The sequence below is a fragment of the Choloepus didactylus genome, chromosome X (genome assembly GCF_015220235.1).
Source record: "Choloepus didactylus isolate mChoDid1 chromosome X, mChoDid1.pri, whole genome shotgun sequence".
Lineage (NCBI taxonomy): Eukaryota > Metazoa > Chordata > Mammalia > Pilosa > Megalonychidae > Choloepus > Choloepus didactylus.
In genome coordinates this window covers 30,641,610-30,658,133 of record NC_051334.1, presented here as the reverse complement: position 1 = coordinate 30,658,133, position 16,524 = coordinate 30,641,610, and the positions used below count along the sequence as shown (strand labels likewise).

The 16,524-nt window shown below is 37.4% G+C and overlaps 1 protein-coding gene across 15 annotated transcripts in view; it reads left to right on the top strand.

Annotated features, from left to right (window-relative positions):
* Positions 1-16,524, top strand: part of DMD (dystrophin) — a 2,178,366-nt gene that overhangs the window by 1,992,308 nt on the left and 169,534 nt on the right. For all 15 annotated transcript variants that reach the window (XM_037821041.1, XM_037821045.1, XM_037821047.1 and 12 more), the window contains one exon: positions 1,383-1,444. In XM_037821041.1, coding sequence (XP_037676969.1) covers positions 1,383-1,444 — 62 coding nt within the window. The remainder of the gene's footprint in view (positions 1-1,382; positions 1,445-16,524) is intronic.

Below are 16,524 nucleotides of genomic sequence, written 5' to 3'. Positions count from 1 at the left end.
ATTCATTTTTGTGAAGTTTATGAGTATATCTTATTTATCAAACGTTTTACTTAGTTTTTTAAACAGAGGAAATAGATGTTGAGTGTTGTTTTGCTCTCTAGGAAAGGTCTTAGGCTTGCCTGACTTACTGTAGCTGGATCCACATCTATATTGTAATCAACTAATAAAAGGTTAGTTGCTTTTAGGGGATGGTAATTTGGGGGCCCCATAATAACAAAAGCCACCATGTATTGAGCAGGAGAGGGTGCTCACTTTACCTATATCAACTAATCCTTTAACTCTCCCAGGTGAGCAGATATAGGGCCAAGCTTGCCCCAAATTGCACAGCTAAGAGGGCACAGAGCTGCAATCTGACTCTAAAATCCACACCCTTTTGCTGAGGCCACTTAAAATGGTTGTCTCCCCAAACTCCTCTTTCTCTCTGAGGCCTCTGTACGTACTAGTCCCCTTGAAGTGTACAAATTTAAGCTCTTTCTCCTCCCTCCACTCTCACCCTTCCCCCAAGTGGATTATGGCTAGGCTCTGCATATGAGGGCTGCATTTTACTGTAATACAGTATATCATATAATCCCCCCAAAATTGGAAATATGATGCTATGGTGATTTATGTAGATGGGCCAAAGTAAAAGTATATGTAGTTATCTCTCCTGGTTTGTTCATGTCATTGAATGAGGAACAAAGGTGTTTTGTTCTTTTTGTGGCGTAAGCTGAGAGCCAGCAACCACACTTAGCTAAATTTCAAGAAATGGAAGAGAACTGTGAATGCTTCATTTAGGCCCAAGTAAATATTGGAAGAAGTGTAGTGGTATATAGAGTAGTGAGTTAAAAAGACATACTGAAAGTAATGGGAATAGGGAAGGTGTGATATATTAGTTGGGCGGTGGCTATGTCTTAAGCTGAAATGAAATAAGAGTATCACGGATGTGAGATCTGGATATTTAGAAGTAACCATCATGGAAAAGTGTCAGAGTCAATGAAAGCAAATGAGAAGTGAGGTGATTTATTTATTGAACTCGTGTCCAGTATTTCTTTGGCAGGGTTGGATAACAACCATCAGTGTCCTTTCTATATATTCCACATTGGGCCCTTGAAGAAATCTTGATTTTCGATTATTGATTACATTTATTATAGCAGGAGTGCAACTGATTTGTGGGTACAAAAAAGACAAATTTTGCTTGTATCTGGAACCAAATAATGTTCCTGTTGCTATTCCCTTTGAAAATGAGGATAACCGCCTCTCTGCTGGTAAGATAAACATTCTTCACTAGACTATGGAAATCCTTTGAAGTAAAGATGCCAAATGATTCAAAGAACGTGTCTTTTTTTCCCCCTTTTCTCTATTATGCATAAAATTCTAAATTCTCTCTTTATATTTTGTTTTAGCCACGAGACCCAAACAACTTGCTGGGATCATCCCAAAATGACAGAGCTCTACCAGTCTTTAGGTAAGGACATGGCCATGTTTCCTTCAGTTTAAATGTCATTGCTTTTAGTTTGTAGTGTGCAAGTCATTTGTTGCCCAAATATAACACTGGATTGTTTAAAGGGTGAAAGCAATGACACCTTTCTATCCAAAATTGACAATCGGCTTTGTTTTTTCAGAGGTTTCTTAAAAATAATTTTTAGAATTTCATTGCTTCCTGAAAATTCAGTATGTCTGAAAGGGCCTAAAAGACTTGGTAGTTTTCTTTGCTACCTAAAAGGATGGAAAACACACATGCGGCCCACAGCATTTTTTTTTTCTCCCAAGAAGAAAGAAAACTGTTTCAAGTTGTTCTTATTGATTTCTTCTGAGTCAAACCAAGACAACGTTTTTGCCAAACCACGAATGCTGTGTTAAGGAATTTTCTACAGTCTTTCTAGCGCTCACAACTCCTAAGGCCTGTCTGGTCATCAGTGTAAACATTTAAAAGATTTCTCTACTATGGCTTGTTTTGTGTTTGTGTGGGAGCCTGACAGTTTTTTCTTTCATAACTTGGAATTGTTCTGAGCAGGTGTACAGCCTACAAATAAGGGAAAAACACCAATAGTATTAACACTTGATGAAAGTCCAATTTATGCCATTTAAATATGCTGGGAATATTCTGAAATTATTTTTTTTTTTACATGTGGCTAGCTGTAGAGTTTTTTCTAAAAAAAGTTGTGTTTTCTGTTACTAAAAATGTTTGCCTGCTTTTTTGTGAGTGGACGTATTTAGAGACTAAAACACATGAGATGATCTCCATGGGTTTAAAGTTACGTGACAAAGCCTGTGAGAATCAAGGTGCTTAAGCCTAAATTCTGTACATGTATATGCATGTGATGTGTGTGTGTGTGTACGCATGCAGGCATGTGTGACTGTTACTACTTTTCTCTCATAGGTCTTCGTTGCTTAATTAATTGCAGCTATAGAGACACTAAAATGGTTTTGCTAAGCTTGTTTCTAATTATAAATAAGTTCTTTGTGAAAAATTTTAAACCTGAAAAATGCAAACAAGGATGAAGAGGAAAAAACCACCCATAAATCTTTTACCCAGAGATAAGCCAGTCTATTTCAAGTAATATTATGTCATCTCAGTCTAGTTTTAATACACACACACACTTTTAAAAATTTAAATAACTTTAGGATCTGCTAATCTTCAAGTGCTACCTTTTCAGCTCCTACTAAATGTTTTTGGCTTTTAATACTGGACTGTTTAGACCACTGGTAGAAAACTTGAATGTTGTTGGGGACACAGCAGGAAACATAAGCATGTACTCGACAGGCTGGTTGGGATTTTGGCAAATTAGAGAATGAAGACCTCCTCTGGATTGGGCAGCAGCTGTGCTGGGTGAACTGGTTGTCCTCTCCCAGTGCTCTCAGAGCCTCTGATTTTTCAAGAGAAACTGAAAAGCTGTCACTAAAGAGCTAATTTAAATTTGTCTTTGGGCCTCCAGATTATAATCTATGTTTTACACAGTCTCAGCCACTTGTAATTTTTTATCTATTCTAAACACAGTGATCTCTCATTGTAATATTGTAATTTACTTTTATTTTAAAAAATTTTTTTTATGAAATAATACTTGCTCATCTTTTTAAACGTTTAAAAGTATAGACAGGCAAACAAAAAAAGAAGAAAAGACAAATCATCCATGACTTACCTCTTAGAGTTAAGAGGTTTAATAATTTGGTAGGTACCTTCAAAAATTTCTTTCTATACATACATTTTTACAAAAGGTGGATCATTCCGTTTTATGACCTACTTTTTTTTCACCTAAAGTTAATGTACCATAGCCATATTTCCATTTATTTCATTGCCTAGTATTTGCTACCGGCTTACTTGTAATTACTCTGTTATGAGAAATCACAAACATGGTTGATAAAAAGCTAATTACATACTATCAATGAATAGGTGATTGTACCTTCAACATGAATTAAACATACTTTTTATCATCATATTTCTAAAATTTCCTTAGCAGTTCTCATGTGGTGGTAAACTCCGAGTCGGTAATCTTATATTATTTGTGACCTTGGGCAAAATCACCTGACTTTGGAAGATAATGGAATTTTACAGGTGCCTAGGATTTTAGAGCTCATTTATTCCAAACTTTCTCTTCCATTAAATCAACTTTATTGAGGTATAATTTACATATCATAAAATGCAGCCATCATAATTACATGGCCAGTTCCACCCCCTGTGAAATTCTGCTGCTTGCTAGCCTTTGAATAACAAACATCTTGGAAATGAACTAGGTGTTGGCATTTGCATTTCAGCTTTCAAAATTAATATTTCCCATATTTTTATGTTACAATAAAACATTCCTTGGGCTAACTTTTATCTGTATGGTGACTCATGAACTGACCTCTCCCATGTACTGAGGGCCTCCTGTCACGTGCTGCACATAGGACATGCCAGCACCCATTCTGTGCGGTGGATGGTGTCAACACCTCCATCTCACCAGAAGCTCAAGCCAGGTTCAGAGGGGCCCTTGGTCAGGGCTACACAGGTCTCTGGGACCACACTGGGATTCGCCATGGGTCTTCTGTTGGTTTTTCACTTGTTCATCTTATTAACTCAGTAAAGTATCTCCACGTAGGTTGCTACATTATCTGCTACTAATATGTATGGATTGACAGGTTCGCTTATGGATAGAAAGTTACTTGAATACTGTGAACATATTAAATATTTTTGAAGAAACCATGGTATTTTTGCAAATTATATGGTGGTTTCCTAGACAGCAGGCCCTCCTGCTTTTGCTATTGGCTGGCACACGTAGAATGATTGATTTGGGTTTTTGTGTGTGTACCTCCCTGAGAAGACCTACAATCACACACTGCCCTCCACATAAACAATTATAGTGTGTGCTTCAAAGTTGAGATAGAAGCATAATGTACTGAAAGGAAACCTTTGATTTCTTTTTAATTTTTACTTATTGGCTTACTTTTTCCCCCCTCAGGAAGCATCCCTTTAGGTCTTAATTGCTGATATAGAGCGCGATGAAATGACTGGAAGCCTTCAGCTGTACTCAGTTCAGGAAAGGTGTCTGAAGCAGAAATAATGGTGTGGTCTGGTCTTGTTGCATGTTTTAGAGCACACCCTCTCTGTTAGGACTCTAATAGTCCTAATTAGGACTATTAGTCTGAACTTCAAGTCTGTAGCAACATGTTCAGAATATCAAGAAATTCCTTGTCCTCCATTAAACCCCCTACCTCCAGACATATCTCGACTGTAGGAGCTGCAGAGGTCTCAGTATGCATGTATTTGCCAAAATCCCTATGTAGCCAGTTCAACACGTTACGTTACCTGCCTTGTCCCCGAAAACATTCAAGTGTTGCCCCCTGGTCTGAACAGCACATTATATTAAGCCAAAAACATTTTGCAAGAACTGAAAATGTAGCACTTGAGCTAACTTGTGAAAGGACATAATGTTATCTAAAATGCTAACACTGAATATCTTTGGGCAATAGAATTCTAGGTGACTTTCTTTTTCATTCTTTTTTTTCCATATTTTCTATAATGAATTTATATTATGTATAATTAGATACTTAGCAAAATGTTGCTTCATCAGGACCCCTACCCCATTCCTAAGTGTTCATTAACCAGTGAGAACCTGCATCAGAAAAGCACTTGAGCTAACTTGTGAAAGGACATAATAGTATTTAAAATGCTAATATTGGATATTTTTGGGCAATAGAATTCTAGGTGACTTTCTTTTTCATTCTCTTTTTTTTCATATTTTCTATAATGAATTTATATTATGTATAATTAGATATTTAGCAAAATGTTGCTTCATCAGGACCCCTACCCTATTCCTTAGTGTCCATTAACCAGTGAGAACCTGCAACAGAAAAGCAGCAGTAGCCAGCGCAACACGCATGCATGTATGCACACACACATACCATCTGCGTGTACGTGTTCAGAATTTATGTCTAAGTACCCTGTTTACCATGGGCTTTGTCCCATAACTGTAAACCCATGGAGAGCATCTCATGCATTTTAGTCTCTAAATATGACCATTCACAAAAAAAGCAGACAAACATTTTAGTAGTAGAGAAGACTTAACTTTTTTGTGTAAAAAAAAAAAAAAACAAACTAGCTACAGTGTAAGAGAATTCATTTCACATTATTCCCAGCAGATCTAAAATGACATAGAATGCGGTTTCATCAAGTGTTAAAAATATTGCTGTTTTCCCCTTATTTGTAGGCTGTACACCTGTTTAGAAACTTCCTAGTAATGAGGGGGGAAAAGGTCATGCTCCCACAAAAAATACAAAACAAGCCATAGTAGAGAAATAATTCAATTGTGTACTCTGATGACCTGGCACCATTAGAAATTTGAGTGTTGGGAGATCTGCAGGAAAAATTTTTAATCAACATTAATGTTTTGGCAGAAGCATTGTATTGGGTTTTCTCATGGAAGAAATCAGTAAGAACGACTTCAAAACAGTTTCCTTTTCAGCATTTTTCTATGACTACCCCCAATGTGGTGGGTGAGTAGGATATAGAAACAAAATTTCCCGTATCTGTTTTTATTAATGCCTTAGTATCTTTACCTTTCAAATCAGATGCTGAATAAAATATTATGTAAGAATTTTGTTTGTTTTTCTCTTACTCTGGGGCAAAGGTGGGACTATGTCTCAAAAACGTGCTGTGATCATAATTTTTCAGGAGATATCTTTTGGCAGACTCTGCAGACAAATGGAGTTATGAAAGTTTAAAAGTTTGATCGTTCTTGTTTTTAAAACTGCATATTCTGTCAAAACAACAGGGAGAGGATCGTGCCACCCATCCATGTCTTACAGGCAGAGTGAGGCAAGCTGGTATCAAACATGGAGACTCTTGAGATTTTTCCCACCAGACCCCCCTGGGTCATCCATTTATTGTTGAGAGGGCATATTCTCCATGGTTTCACAGAGCATGATAATATGCTCAATTCATGAGGTGAATTTCTGATTTCTACTAGCATTTTTACAAATGGAATGGAATGATTTTTGTTCCAATAGGTTATCTGGATGGTTTCAACCTAAAACTCTGTAAGGCTCCAAAAGGCATTTATAGCATCAGTGGATGTTAGATTTATCAACAGTAGTGTGCGCTGAAATTTATTTTGAAATACTGATATCATATTGATATACATGAAGTGCCATTATATGATTAAAACTCCGTTTTCTAACGACTTATGTCCAGGTCCATAAGTTCCTCACCAAAATTCATACGTAAACATTTTTCAAAAGCACCCTCAAAAACACATATACAGTAAGAAGGAACGATCTGGTGAAACATATGACAACATGGATGAACCTTGAAGACATAATGCTGAGCGAAATAAGCCAGACACAAAAAGAGAAATATTATATGCTACCAATAATGTGAACTTTGAAAAATGTAAAACAAATGGTTTATAATGTAGAATGTAGGGGAACTAGCAGTAGAGAGCAATTAAGGAAGGGGGAACAATAATCCAGGAAGAACAGATAAGCTATTTAACGTTCTGGGGATGCCCAGAAATGACTATGGTCTGTTAATTTCTGATGGTTGTAGTAGGAACAAGTTCACTGAAATGTTGCTATATTATGTAACTTTCTTGGGGTAAAGTAGGAACATGTTGGAAGTTAAGCAGTTATCTTAGGTTAGTTGTCTTTTTCTTACTCCCTTGCTATGGTCTCTTTGAAATGCTCTTTTATTGTATGTTTGTTTTCTTTTTAACTTTTTTTTTCATACAGGTGATTTGAAAAAAGAAGGGAAAGTTAAAAAAAAAAAAAAAAAAAAAAAAAAAAAGAAAAAAGACAAACAAGGGAAAAAAAAAAAAAAAAAAAAAAGATGTAGTGCCCCCTTGAGGAGCCTGTGGAGAATGCAGGGGTATTCGCCTACCCCACCTCCATGGTTGCTAACATGACCACAGACATAGGGGACTGGTGGTTTGATGGGTTGAGCCCTCTACCATAAGTTTTACCCTTGGGAAGACGGTTGCTGCAAAGGAGAGGCTAGGCCTCCCTGTATTTGTGCCTAAGAGTCTCCTCCTGAATGCCTCTTTGTTGCTCAGATGTGGCCCTCTCTCTCTGGCTAAGCCAACTTGAAAGGTGAAATCACTGCCCTCCCCCCTACGTGGGATCAGACACCCAGGGAAGTGAATCTCCCTGGCAACGTGGAATATGACTCCCAGGGAGGAATGTAGACCTGGCACCGTGGGACGGAGAACATCTTCTTGACCAAAAGGGGGATGTGAAAGGAAATGAAATAAGCTTCAGTGGCAGAGAGATTCCAAAAGGAGCCGAGAGGTCACTCTGGTGGGCACTCTTATGCACACTTTAGACAACCCTTTTTAGGTTCTAAAGAATTGGGGTAGCTGGTGGTGGATACCTGAAACTATCAAACTACAACCCAGAACCCATGAATCTCGAAGACAGTTGTATAAAAATGTAGCTTATGAGGGGTGACAATGGGATTGGGAAAGCCATAAGGACCAAACACCACTTTGTCTAGTTTATGGATGGATGTGTAGAAAAGTAGGGGAAGGAAACAAACAGACAAAGGTACCCAGTGTTCTTTTTTACTTCAATTGCTCTTTTTCACTCTAATTATTATTCTTGTTATTTTTGTGTGTGTGCTAATGAAGGTGTCAGGGATTGATTTAGGTGATGAATGTACAACTATGTAATGGTACTGTAAACAATCGAAAGTACAATTTGTTTTGTATGACTGCGTGGTATGTGAATATATCTCAATAAAATGATGATTAAAAAAAAAAAAAAAACAAAAAAAACACATATAGTATGTGCTACTTAAAAGTATTTCGTAGTCTGTCTCTATAAGGGTATATTAGCTGTAATACAACAAAATCTTTATGCAAACCTCTCTATGATTCCTTTGTAAATTACAATACGAATTTTTGACAATAGATACCATCAATACAACACTGGAATACCAGTTTGCAAAGGAGACACATAACTAAAAATAGAAAACTGTGGAGAAGGGATCACTAAGCTTCAGAAGGTTAACGGAACTTTATTTCAGTTTACTAAAACCTGGATGCACTGATATTCTGACATGACATATTCCAATTTCCTTTTCCTTCATTGAAGCCTCTTTATCCACCAGTTTTTTCTCAGAGGTATTGGTTCCCTCCTTTTCTGTAGTCAAAGATCCTTCAGAAGGATCCAGCTTCTCTTTTCTGCTGCCCAAGTTTTGGAAACTGTGATCCAACATGATGTGATCATCCAGATGATGCAAAAACTCTGAATTTTTAAAAATGGATTTATGAGCATTTTAGGAATTTTTAGGCAAAGTGGTCTTTAAAAACCTCCTGATTTGAAGGTAATCTATCAGCTTGCTGCTCTTAGCCTCATGTCTATCACCTGCAAAGAGCTTTGGAATGTTTCAATGAGGGCTTAGTTTAGGGTCTGATGGGTCTGAGGCCGGTGTGGTCCTGCAGCATTCCTAGTTACAGAGGCTAAGAGCTTATCGAGAGATGCAAGTATCGTTATTAACAAGTAATTGCAGCTGCCCAAATTGAATTAGGAACTTTACCTTAGAACTCCTTGTACCTCTTGCCTCAGTTTGCCCAAGAGGAAGGAATATTGTAGATATTTAAGATCCTCTCCTGACGAACTGTACGAATAGAAATTACCAGATTCTGAATGACTCTTCAGAAATTCCTTTTGCATTAGGATCTTGTCCTAATGCTTTTCTTAGTATATTTTGTAAACTAAACTGTTCTCAACTAAGCTGTTCAATATGGAACATATTCCTTTCTCTTGCCTCTGGTTCCTTAAGTATTACTTAAGATTTTCTTCTACCATAATGCCTTGCACTGGAAAGGATATCTAAATTCAGATCACTGCTTGGGTGTGACCTTGCTGTCTTTTGGTCTTAGTTTTCTGAGATTGTGTGTGTGTGTGTGTGTGTGTAAACTCAGGTTTGGCAGTGATCTTCCATCTCTAAAGGTCCAGTTTAACTCCTGGCAGGTTTAAGTTTGGGTGGTGTGAATGCTATCTGCCCGGCCCCCCAACTTCTCTCTGTCACCCATCAACCTGGAGGATATGAATAATTGGCTAATCATATTTATAGTAATTGTATTTTCATTTGTGTAGCACGTTACAGTGTAGAAAGAGTTTTTGGAAATAACCTTATGTGATGCTTACACAGCTATAAAGTAGGTACACAGCTGGCATATCGCCTGAGTTTTCTATCAATTTCAGTTTCAGACCTTCAGTCCCATCTTCCCTTTGAATAAACTCTCTTGCCAAACTGATTTTTTATTTGGAAAATAATGCTACCATATGGGTGGATGGGGCAACTGTTCCCATCTTTCCATTTGGACTTGAGCAGGCTGAGGCTCAAGAGTTGATTTGACTTATTCATTCCGACATCTGGGTAGAAGGTAAGGAACTAAATCCAGAACACACATTTTATGGCTCCTAGTTCACTGTTCTCAAAGGAATATCCATTACTCCTAGGATGATTTATAAAATTGCTTTACCAGGATAATTAAGCTATGGAATCCCAAATGACATCTTTATACCCTAGCTGACAAAGTTAGCAGAGGAGATTTACTCAGATTTGCGAAATAGAAGACATGAGACATTAAGGCTGTTATAAATGTTCTTCCCTTACATCTACTACCCTATTTATAAAAGGGAAAAAAACTGCTCTGTTAACTTTGATTAGGAGTAATTGATTTTCTGCATTTGTAAAATACAAATATAATTTTCAGATAAAAAGAAAGTATGATATTTTAATGGAATAGTCTTTATAATATTTTTCTTGTTCAGATAACTTGATTTAAGTATTTCTGATTGAAGAACATAGATATTCAAAATAGATATTTCTTAAGCTTCAGTGGCAGAGAGAATCCAAAAGGAGCCGAGAGGTCACTCTGGTGGGCACTCTTATGCACACTTTAGACAACCCTTTTTAGGTTCTAAAGAATTGGGGTAGCTGGTGGTGGATACCTGAAACTATCAAACTACAACCCAGAACCCATGAATCTCGAAGACAGTTGTATAAAAATGTAGCTTATGAGGGGTGACAAGGGGATTGGGAAAGCCATAAGGACCACACTCCCCTTTGTCTAGTTTATGGATGGATGAGTAGAAAAATAGGGGAAGGAAACAAACAGACAAAGGTACCCAGTGTTCTTTTTTACTTCAATTGCTCTTTTTCACTCTTAATTATTATTCTTGTTATTCTTGTGTGTGTGCTAATGAAGGTGTCAGGGATTGATTTGGGTGATGAATGTACAACTATGTAATGGTACTGTGAACAATCGAAAGTACGATTTGTTTTGTATGACTGCGTGGTATATGAATATATCTCAATAAAATGAAGATTAAAGAAAAAAAAAAAAATAGATATTTCTGAATTGCATCTCCCAAAGCTTACTTTACAAGGAAACTCAAAAAAGATTGTCTCTCTGACTTTGATTGGTATTCAGTTTAAAAGAGCTGCCAAATTGTAGTTTACTTGATCTAAATACGAGGAGCGTTGAGGTTGCACCTGCAGCTGTGAGAAAAGTGCTGGATGTGTACAGTTTTATGTAGCTGGATCTGCAGAAGGTGGTTTTTGCACACGGTGTAAAGGCATATAAAAACATGTCTGCTCTTATTCAGACATTTCCAATATTTCTTTTTTAAGCACACAAGTCTGATTACCTCTGCACATCTCTTGGGAGCTGCAATTTTTCTGGAAAGAGATTCAGAATAGTCAGAATGCTCACATAAAATAGTGAGCTTTTAAAAGCCCATACCCTCTGATGTAGTAATAAAATGATCTAAAAAAATTCTGAAAGACACTCTTATGACACAGTGGATGAATCATTAGCTTATTTAGGAATTGGTGATTATCTGTGGGAATGTTTCAGAATTTGCCATTCCACAAAGTCTTGATCCCTTGCATAACTCCAGGGAAATCCTTGTGTCCCTTCATAAATTTAAGCTTATGTAACTGGGACAAATATTGGAGATGAATCTGTGTGTGTGCGTGTACATGCACATTTATGTGTGTATTTACATACATCTGTATACTTTTATCAAGCGTTAATTTGGGGGGTAGAATGGGGAACGGGTTAGTTTTATATTTTGCTTTCTTGTCCTGCAAAGAGGCTGTCACTTTTAGGGCAGAGCTTTTCAAACTGGTGAAGGGCAGTTTTTAACATACGGGAAGTCACAGACTTTCCAGCGGTGCTACTGAAACTGACTAGTAGGCATTCGCGCCACATACTGCTCACCATGCAAGTTCAGCGACCTTCAAACTGGCCTGTACCCTGCTCCGGGAAATGACCAAGATATCTGGATGCCATGGCAATGTCAAGTTGCTACAAAAGTTGCTAAACACACTCTCAATTTCTTATACTTGTCAAGGACCATACTTGGAATAGCACTGCTCTAGTGCACTTCATTTTGGAAAGTATAAGTGTAAATGCACACCAAGTGACCTTGGATGGGGGGCAGTCAACTGACACCAAACAAGAACACCTGAAGAATGTTATGGGAGTTTATGTTTTCCCAGTTGAGTCAAGTTCAAGGCAAAGGAGGGATCTATCTTCTTTCCCATTTTGCAGCCCTCCTCATCAGTTATTTTAGAGACCAACATGTAGAAATCACCCTGTTACAGGGAGGGGATAGGTGTTCAGTGACAGGGCTCCTGCTGCCTAGTTTAATGCTTCCCCCAGTCCCTACCATTAGATATAGTTTAGAGAATGTGATATTTTTCAAAAACAAGATGTTCCTCCCAGAATATAAAATGTGGTACATGTTCTTATTACATTATGTGATGAATTCAGTTGGGGAATTCATTGATTATAGTGTGACTTTACCATAGTCATTTTGTGAGTTTAGGACTGAGGGCAATGTGATCTAGAAGCAAAATAGTTCATTGGTTTGAGGTTGGAGAGACATGGATTTGAATTTGAACCCTTGTGGCCAAAGACAAAACTACTATCAATTTTGAGCCTCAATTTCCTGATTTATTAAATAGCTATGATGATACTTACCTTGAGTGTTGGAGGAGTAGAGATAATATATGTATAAATGCAAAAATGCCTGACATAGTAACTGCTCAAGGAATTATAATTACTATTAATAATAATGGTGGTGAAGATGCATTATTTATTATTAATGTTATTATCATATACCAGTGTCCTTCCTTATCCAAAATCTCTTGGCTTCCCAAGTTCAGATCCAAGGGTTCAGATAGTGAGGGACACCTGTGTTTAAATTTTCAAGCCCAGTACTCAAGGAACCACTTAAATTTTTCTAAAGTATTTTACCTCTTTACCAAGTTACCAAGGAGCACCTGACAACAATCTATCCTGTTTTCCAACAAATGTGCACTTACTTTGATTTGAAATGCAAATTAGAATAATACCTTTTCTACCGTGTTCTTTACTCTCCCTCATTGTAAAACAGTACACTTTTTAAAAAATGTATTTATTTTTTTCAGTATACCTTTTATAACTGAAAACAAGACACAGTGTAATAATGTGATGTGCTCAGAAAAATGCCTGACACATGGTAAGCACCTAATAAATGGCAATACTATTAGAGTAGGGCAGAGGCAGGGAAATGGCCACAGAGGTAAGCAGGAATGAGTCCATAAAAGGCCTTATATGATATATTGAGGGTTTTATATGCTGGGGGGAGGGGGCAGTCAGAAAATAGAAACCTTATTTCAAACAGAAGGAATTTAATGCAGGAAATTGATTTCCAGTTAAGAAGGAGCTAAGAGGCCAGACAGCAGGTAGCAGGAAGCCTTTGCAATACCTAGAGCTGGAGGGTCAATGACAAGAGGTGGTGGCACCAGAGCCCCAAAAGCCATTGGGCTGGAGAGCTAGACCCAGTAGCCAGTTGGCTCCACTGTGGGAGGGGCTGATTGGAGGGAGCTGGAGCCAGGAAAGAGACACAGCTACTACCTGAGCTTTTGCTGGGGACAGAGAGAAAGGGAGAAAGAGCCTGGCCTCTCTTTTCCCCTTGGCTTCTAGTCTTCTGCCAGAGACTCCCATTGACCAAACTTACTTGGAAACCAGTTGGTAAGGGAGCAGGGAAATGCTGTTCTGTGGGATAAAGAGCAAAGCAGGGAAAGGGCAGAGAATGGACTTGAGAGCCGATTAGCAAATGATTGAGTTCAGGGAACCTGATGGATGGTGATGCAACCAACCATCTATGCCAGTGTACTGGGAAGGAGAGACACAGAAGGCCTAATAAGCTTTCATATGACTTTCTCAAGTGCAACTGATGACTTAGATAAGGCACTACAAGGGTACACTTTGTTCAAAGGAAACTGACCTAAAAAAAAGAAAGAAAGAAAGAAGAGGTAGCAGTAAAAAGTTATCTGCCCAGAAGTCCAAACACTAGCAATAAGCCCCCATGCATGTGATTATAGTACTTACACTGTTTATAGTTGTTTATGTTCCAGTCTCTCAAGGCTAAATAATGAACTCCTTTAAAGTAGAAACTGTCTTCCACATCCTTGTCACCAACGCCTGGTGCTTGGTGGCCTCTGAATAAATAAATGTTCATTAAATGAAGCACCATACAGCAGGGGAGAGTGATTGGGGAAGAAGACAAAATACCACTCCAGAAGACAGAAAGATATAGATGATGTTTTCCTAAGGCAGATTATTAAACTGGCAAGATGGAACTCTCTGGAGAGATGGAGAGTTCTCTCCAGAAAATAGAAGATAAAGCTTCATAGTAATGAAAACATGGAATATCTGTGAGGTTGTAGATTTTATTGGCAATTTGATACCTTGGAGAGCAAAACCTGGTGGACTGCTATTCTGGACTTAATTTTGTCATAAAAGGAATAACTATTTGATAATGGAGGAGCGAGAAAACCCTTGAAAGAAAGTGTCAATATGGATTTAGGAGTTAAATAAAAAGGAAACACTGAATGCAATTTGATGTGCTGATAGCCTCATTTGTTCACTCATTCATTGTTTCAGTAAACATTTAAGAGCGCCCCATATGTCATGAATCCTAAACTTTAGGATTAAACTTTAGGGCAATGGGCTAAAAACATTACGGAAAATAAACCATATTGAAGGTATAAATTTTTTATGATCTTATTTTTCTGGACCATTAAGATATATATGTTCACTAAAGAACTTTTGGAAAATGCAGCTAAGTATAAAAAAGAAAATAAAAAAAACCACCTCAAACTTCAGCACCCAGAAATAACCACCATTTACATTTTAGAGGATTGATTCCACTTTTTTTCTAAGCATTTTTATATAGTCGTTTGAGATAATAATGTATTTATAATGTGGTATCCCACTTTATTCACTATTAAATATAAGTTTTACTCATATTCTTAACAATTCTTGAGGGATTCTTATGTTTTACAAGTTTCATTTTATTGGGGTGCCATTTTTAAAGACAGTTTCCCCAAAGTTTGAACATTTAGTTTGTGAGAAAGAAAACTCAAATTAGTGTTGAATTTATGGAAATAAATCTAAGATCTGGAGACTTATTACTAACTTCTGAAAAGAAAGCCAAGTAAAAGGTCATGATGCTTTCTGTCTAACAAGCTACTTATGTGTTAGTGATATTACAGAATAAAGTCAGTGGGGTAAAAAAAAATAGTCAATTATCAGAAAGTCAGCAAGTAAAATTTATCTAATGACAGATACAGTTTATACCTTTAGGTGAACACACAGTTTTCTTCCACAAACATCTTACCGAATAAAATTCCCTTTACCAAATATTTATGGTATTATGATTACAAGACAGTGATCCCTGGGAACTTTCAGTATTACAGGAAAATCTTTGCCCCTTTTTGCAAACAAATTATTCAGGAACTTAACTTTATGGTGTGTTTCTCAAAGTTCTAAATTTGATAATAACTGATATGTAAATATTCACTTACCTTCAATGTATCTGTCTGGAAAGAGAGAATAACTAGCAGAGTGCTTTATCTTTTCAAAATACCAGTGTCCACAGTTACCCCATGCTTTTCAAGGTTCTTCGTTAGGATATCAATTAAGGTTCTTAGCCTATTGCTTTAGTTACATTTTCTGACCAAGACCCAATTAAAGAATATGGAGCTAGTAATTATTTCCACTGTTGTTCCCAATTCTTTTGCTGCTCTAAGAAACATCTTTGGGCATAAAGCCTTTTCATATTTGATTCATAAAAGTGTAGTTACTGACTCAAAGGGTATTAACATGTTTAAGGCCTTGGTATATATTGCCTGAAGCCTTCTCAAAACATTGTACCCATTTCCACTCCTACTATATAAGGTGCCCATCTAACCATGCCCTAGCCAGCACAGAGCATTATTTTTACTTTTGCTATTGTAATAAGGAAAGTAAAACCATCTCATTGCTATTATTTGCATGTCTTTGATTACTAGTGATTGTGCACACTTGCTTTTTAAATGTTTTTTGGGCATTTCCCTCCTTGGCCAGTAATGTAGAAACAAAACTAATGTAACCAAATGAAATGCTTCCAAACTTTTCTGATATAAGACAAGCTTTTTTCATTGTGTTCGTGGAATCCTGGAGATGAGAGATTCCTGATTCCATTCCTGATTCCATACATACTGTTTTTGAATTATGCTTTAGCTTTCTCTTCTCCAAACTGAACAAGCCTAATCCCTTCCATCCATCCTCAGCAGGCCTATTATCCACCAACTAAATTAGATTCTCTTATTCTCTTTACCAATTCCAGCTTCACATTTTAAAAAATTATGCAGAGCCCTAAACTATAGTGGTTCTCTTAATAAAGAGTTATTCAGTGATGAATGGAGGAGGCAGATTACTTCCTGCTTCCTGAGTGATGGAACTCATATATACCATACTTATGGTCACCTTAAGTTTACGGTCCACTGTTGGGCATTGATTTTTTTTTTTTTCCGCCATAAATATGGAGTGCTTAGAATGTTCCAGGCGCTGTCCTGCATATTAGGATACAGAGAAACATAAGGCATGCTCCCTGGCTATCTACCAAGCTGGTGGGAACCTGGAAACATAATGAACTAAGTGATGTGAGTGTGAGAAGTCCTTGCCCATGAGAGTGGAGGGCACGACACCAGCTCTACTCGTAGCCCATGGGGGACTCTTAAGTTGT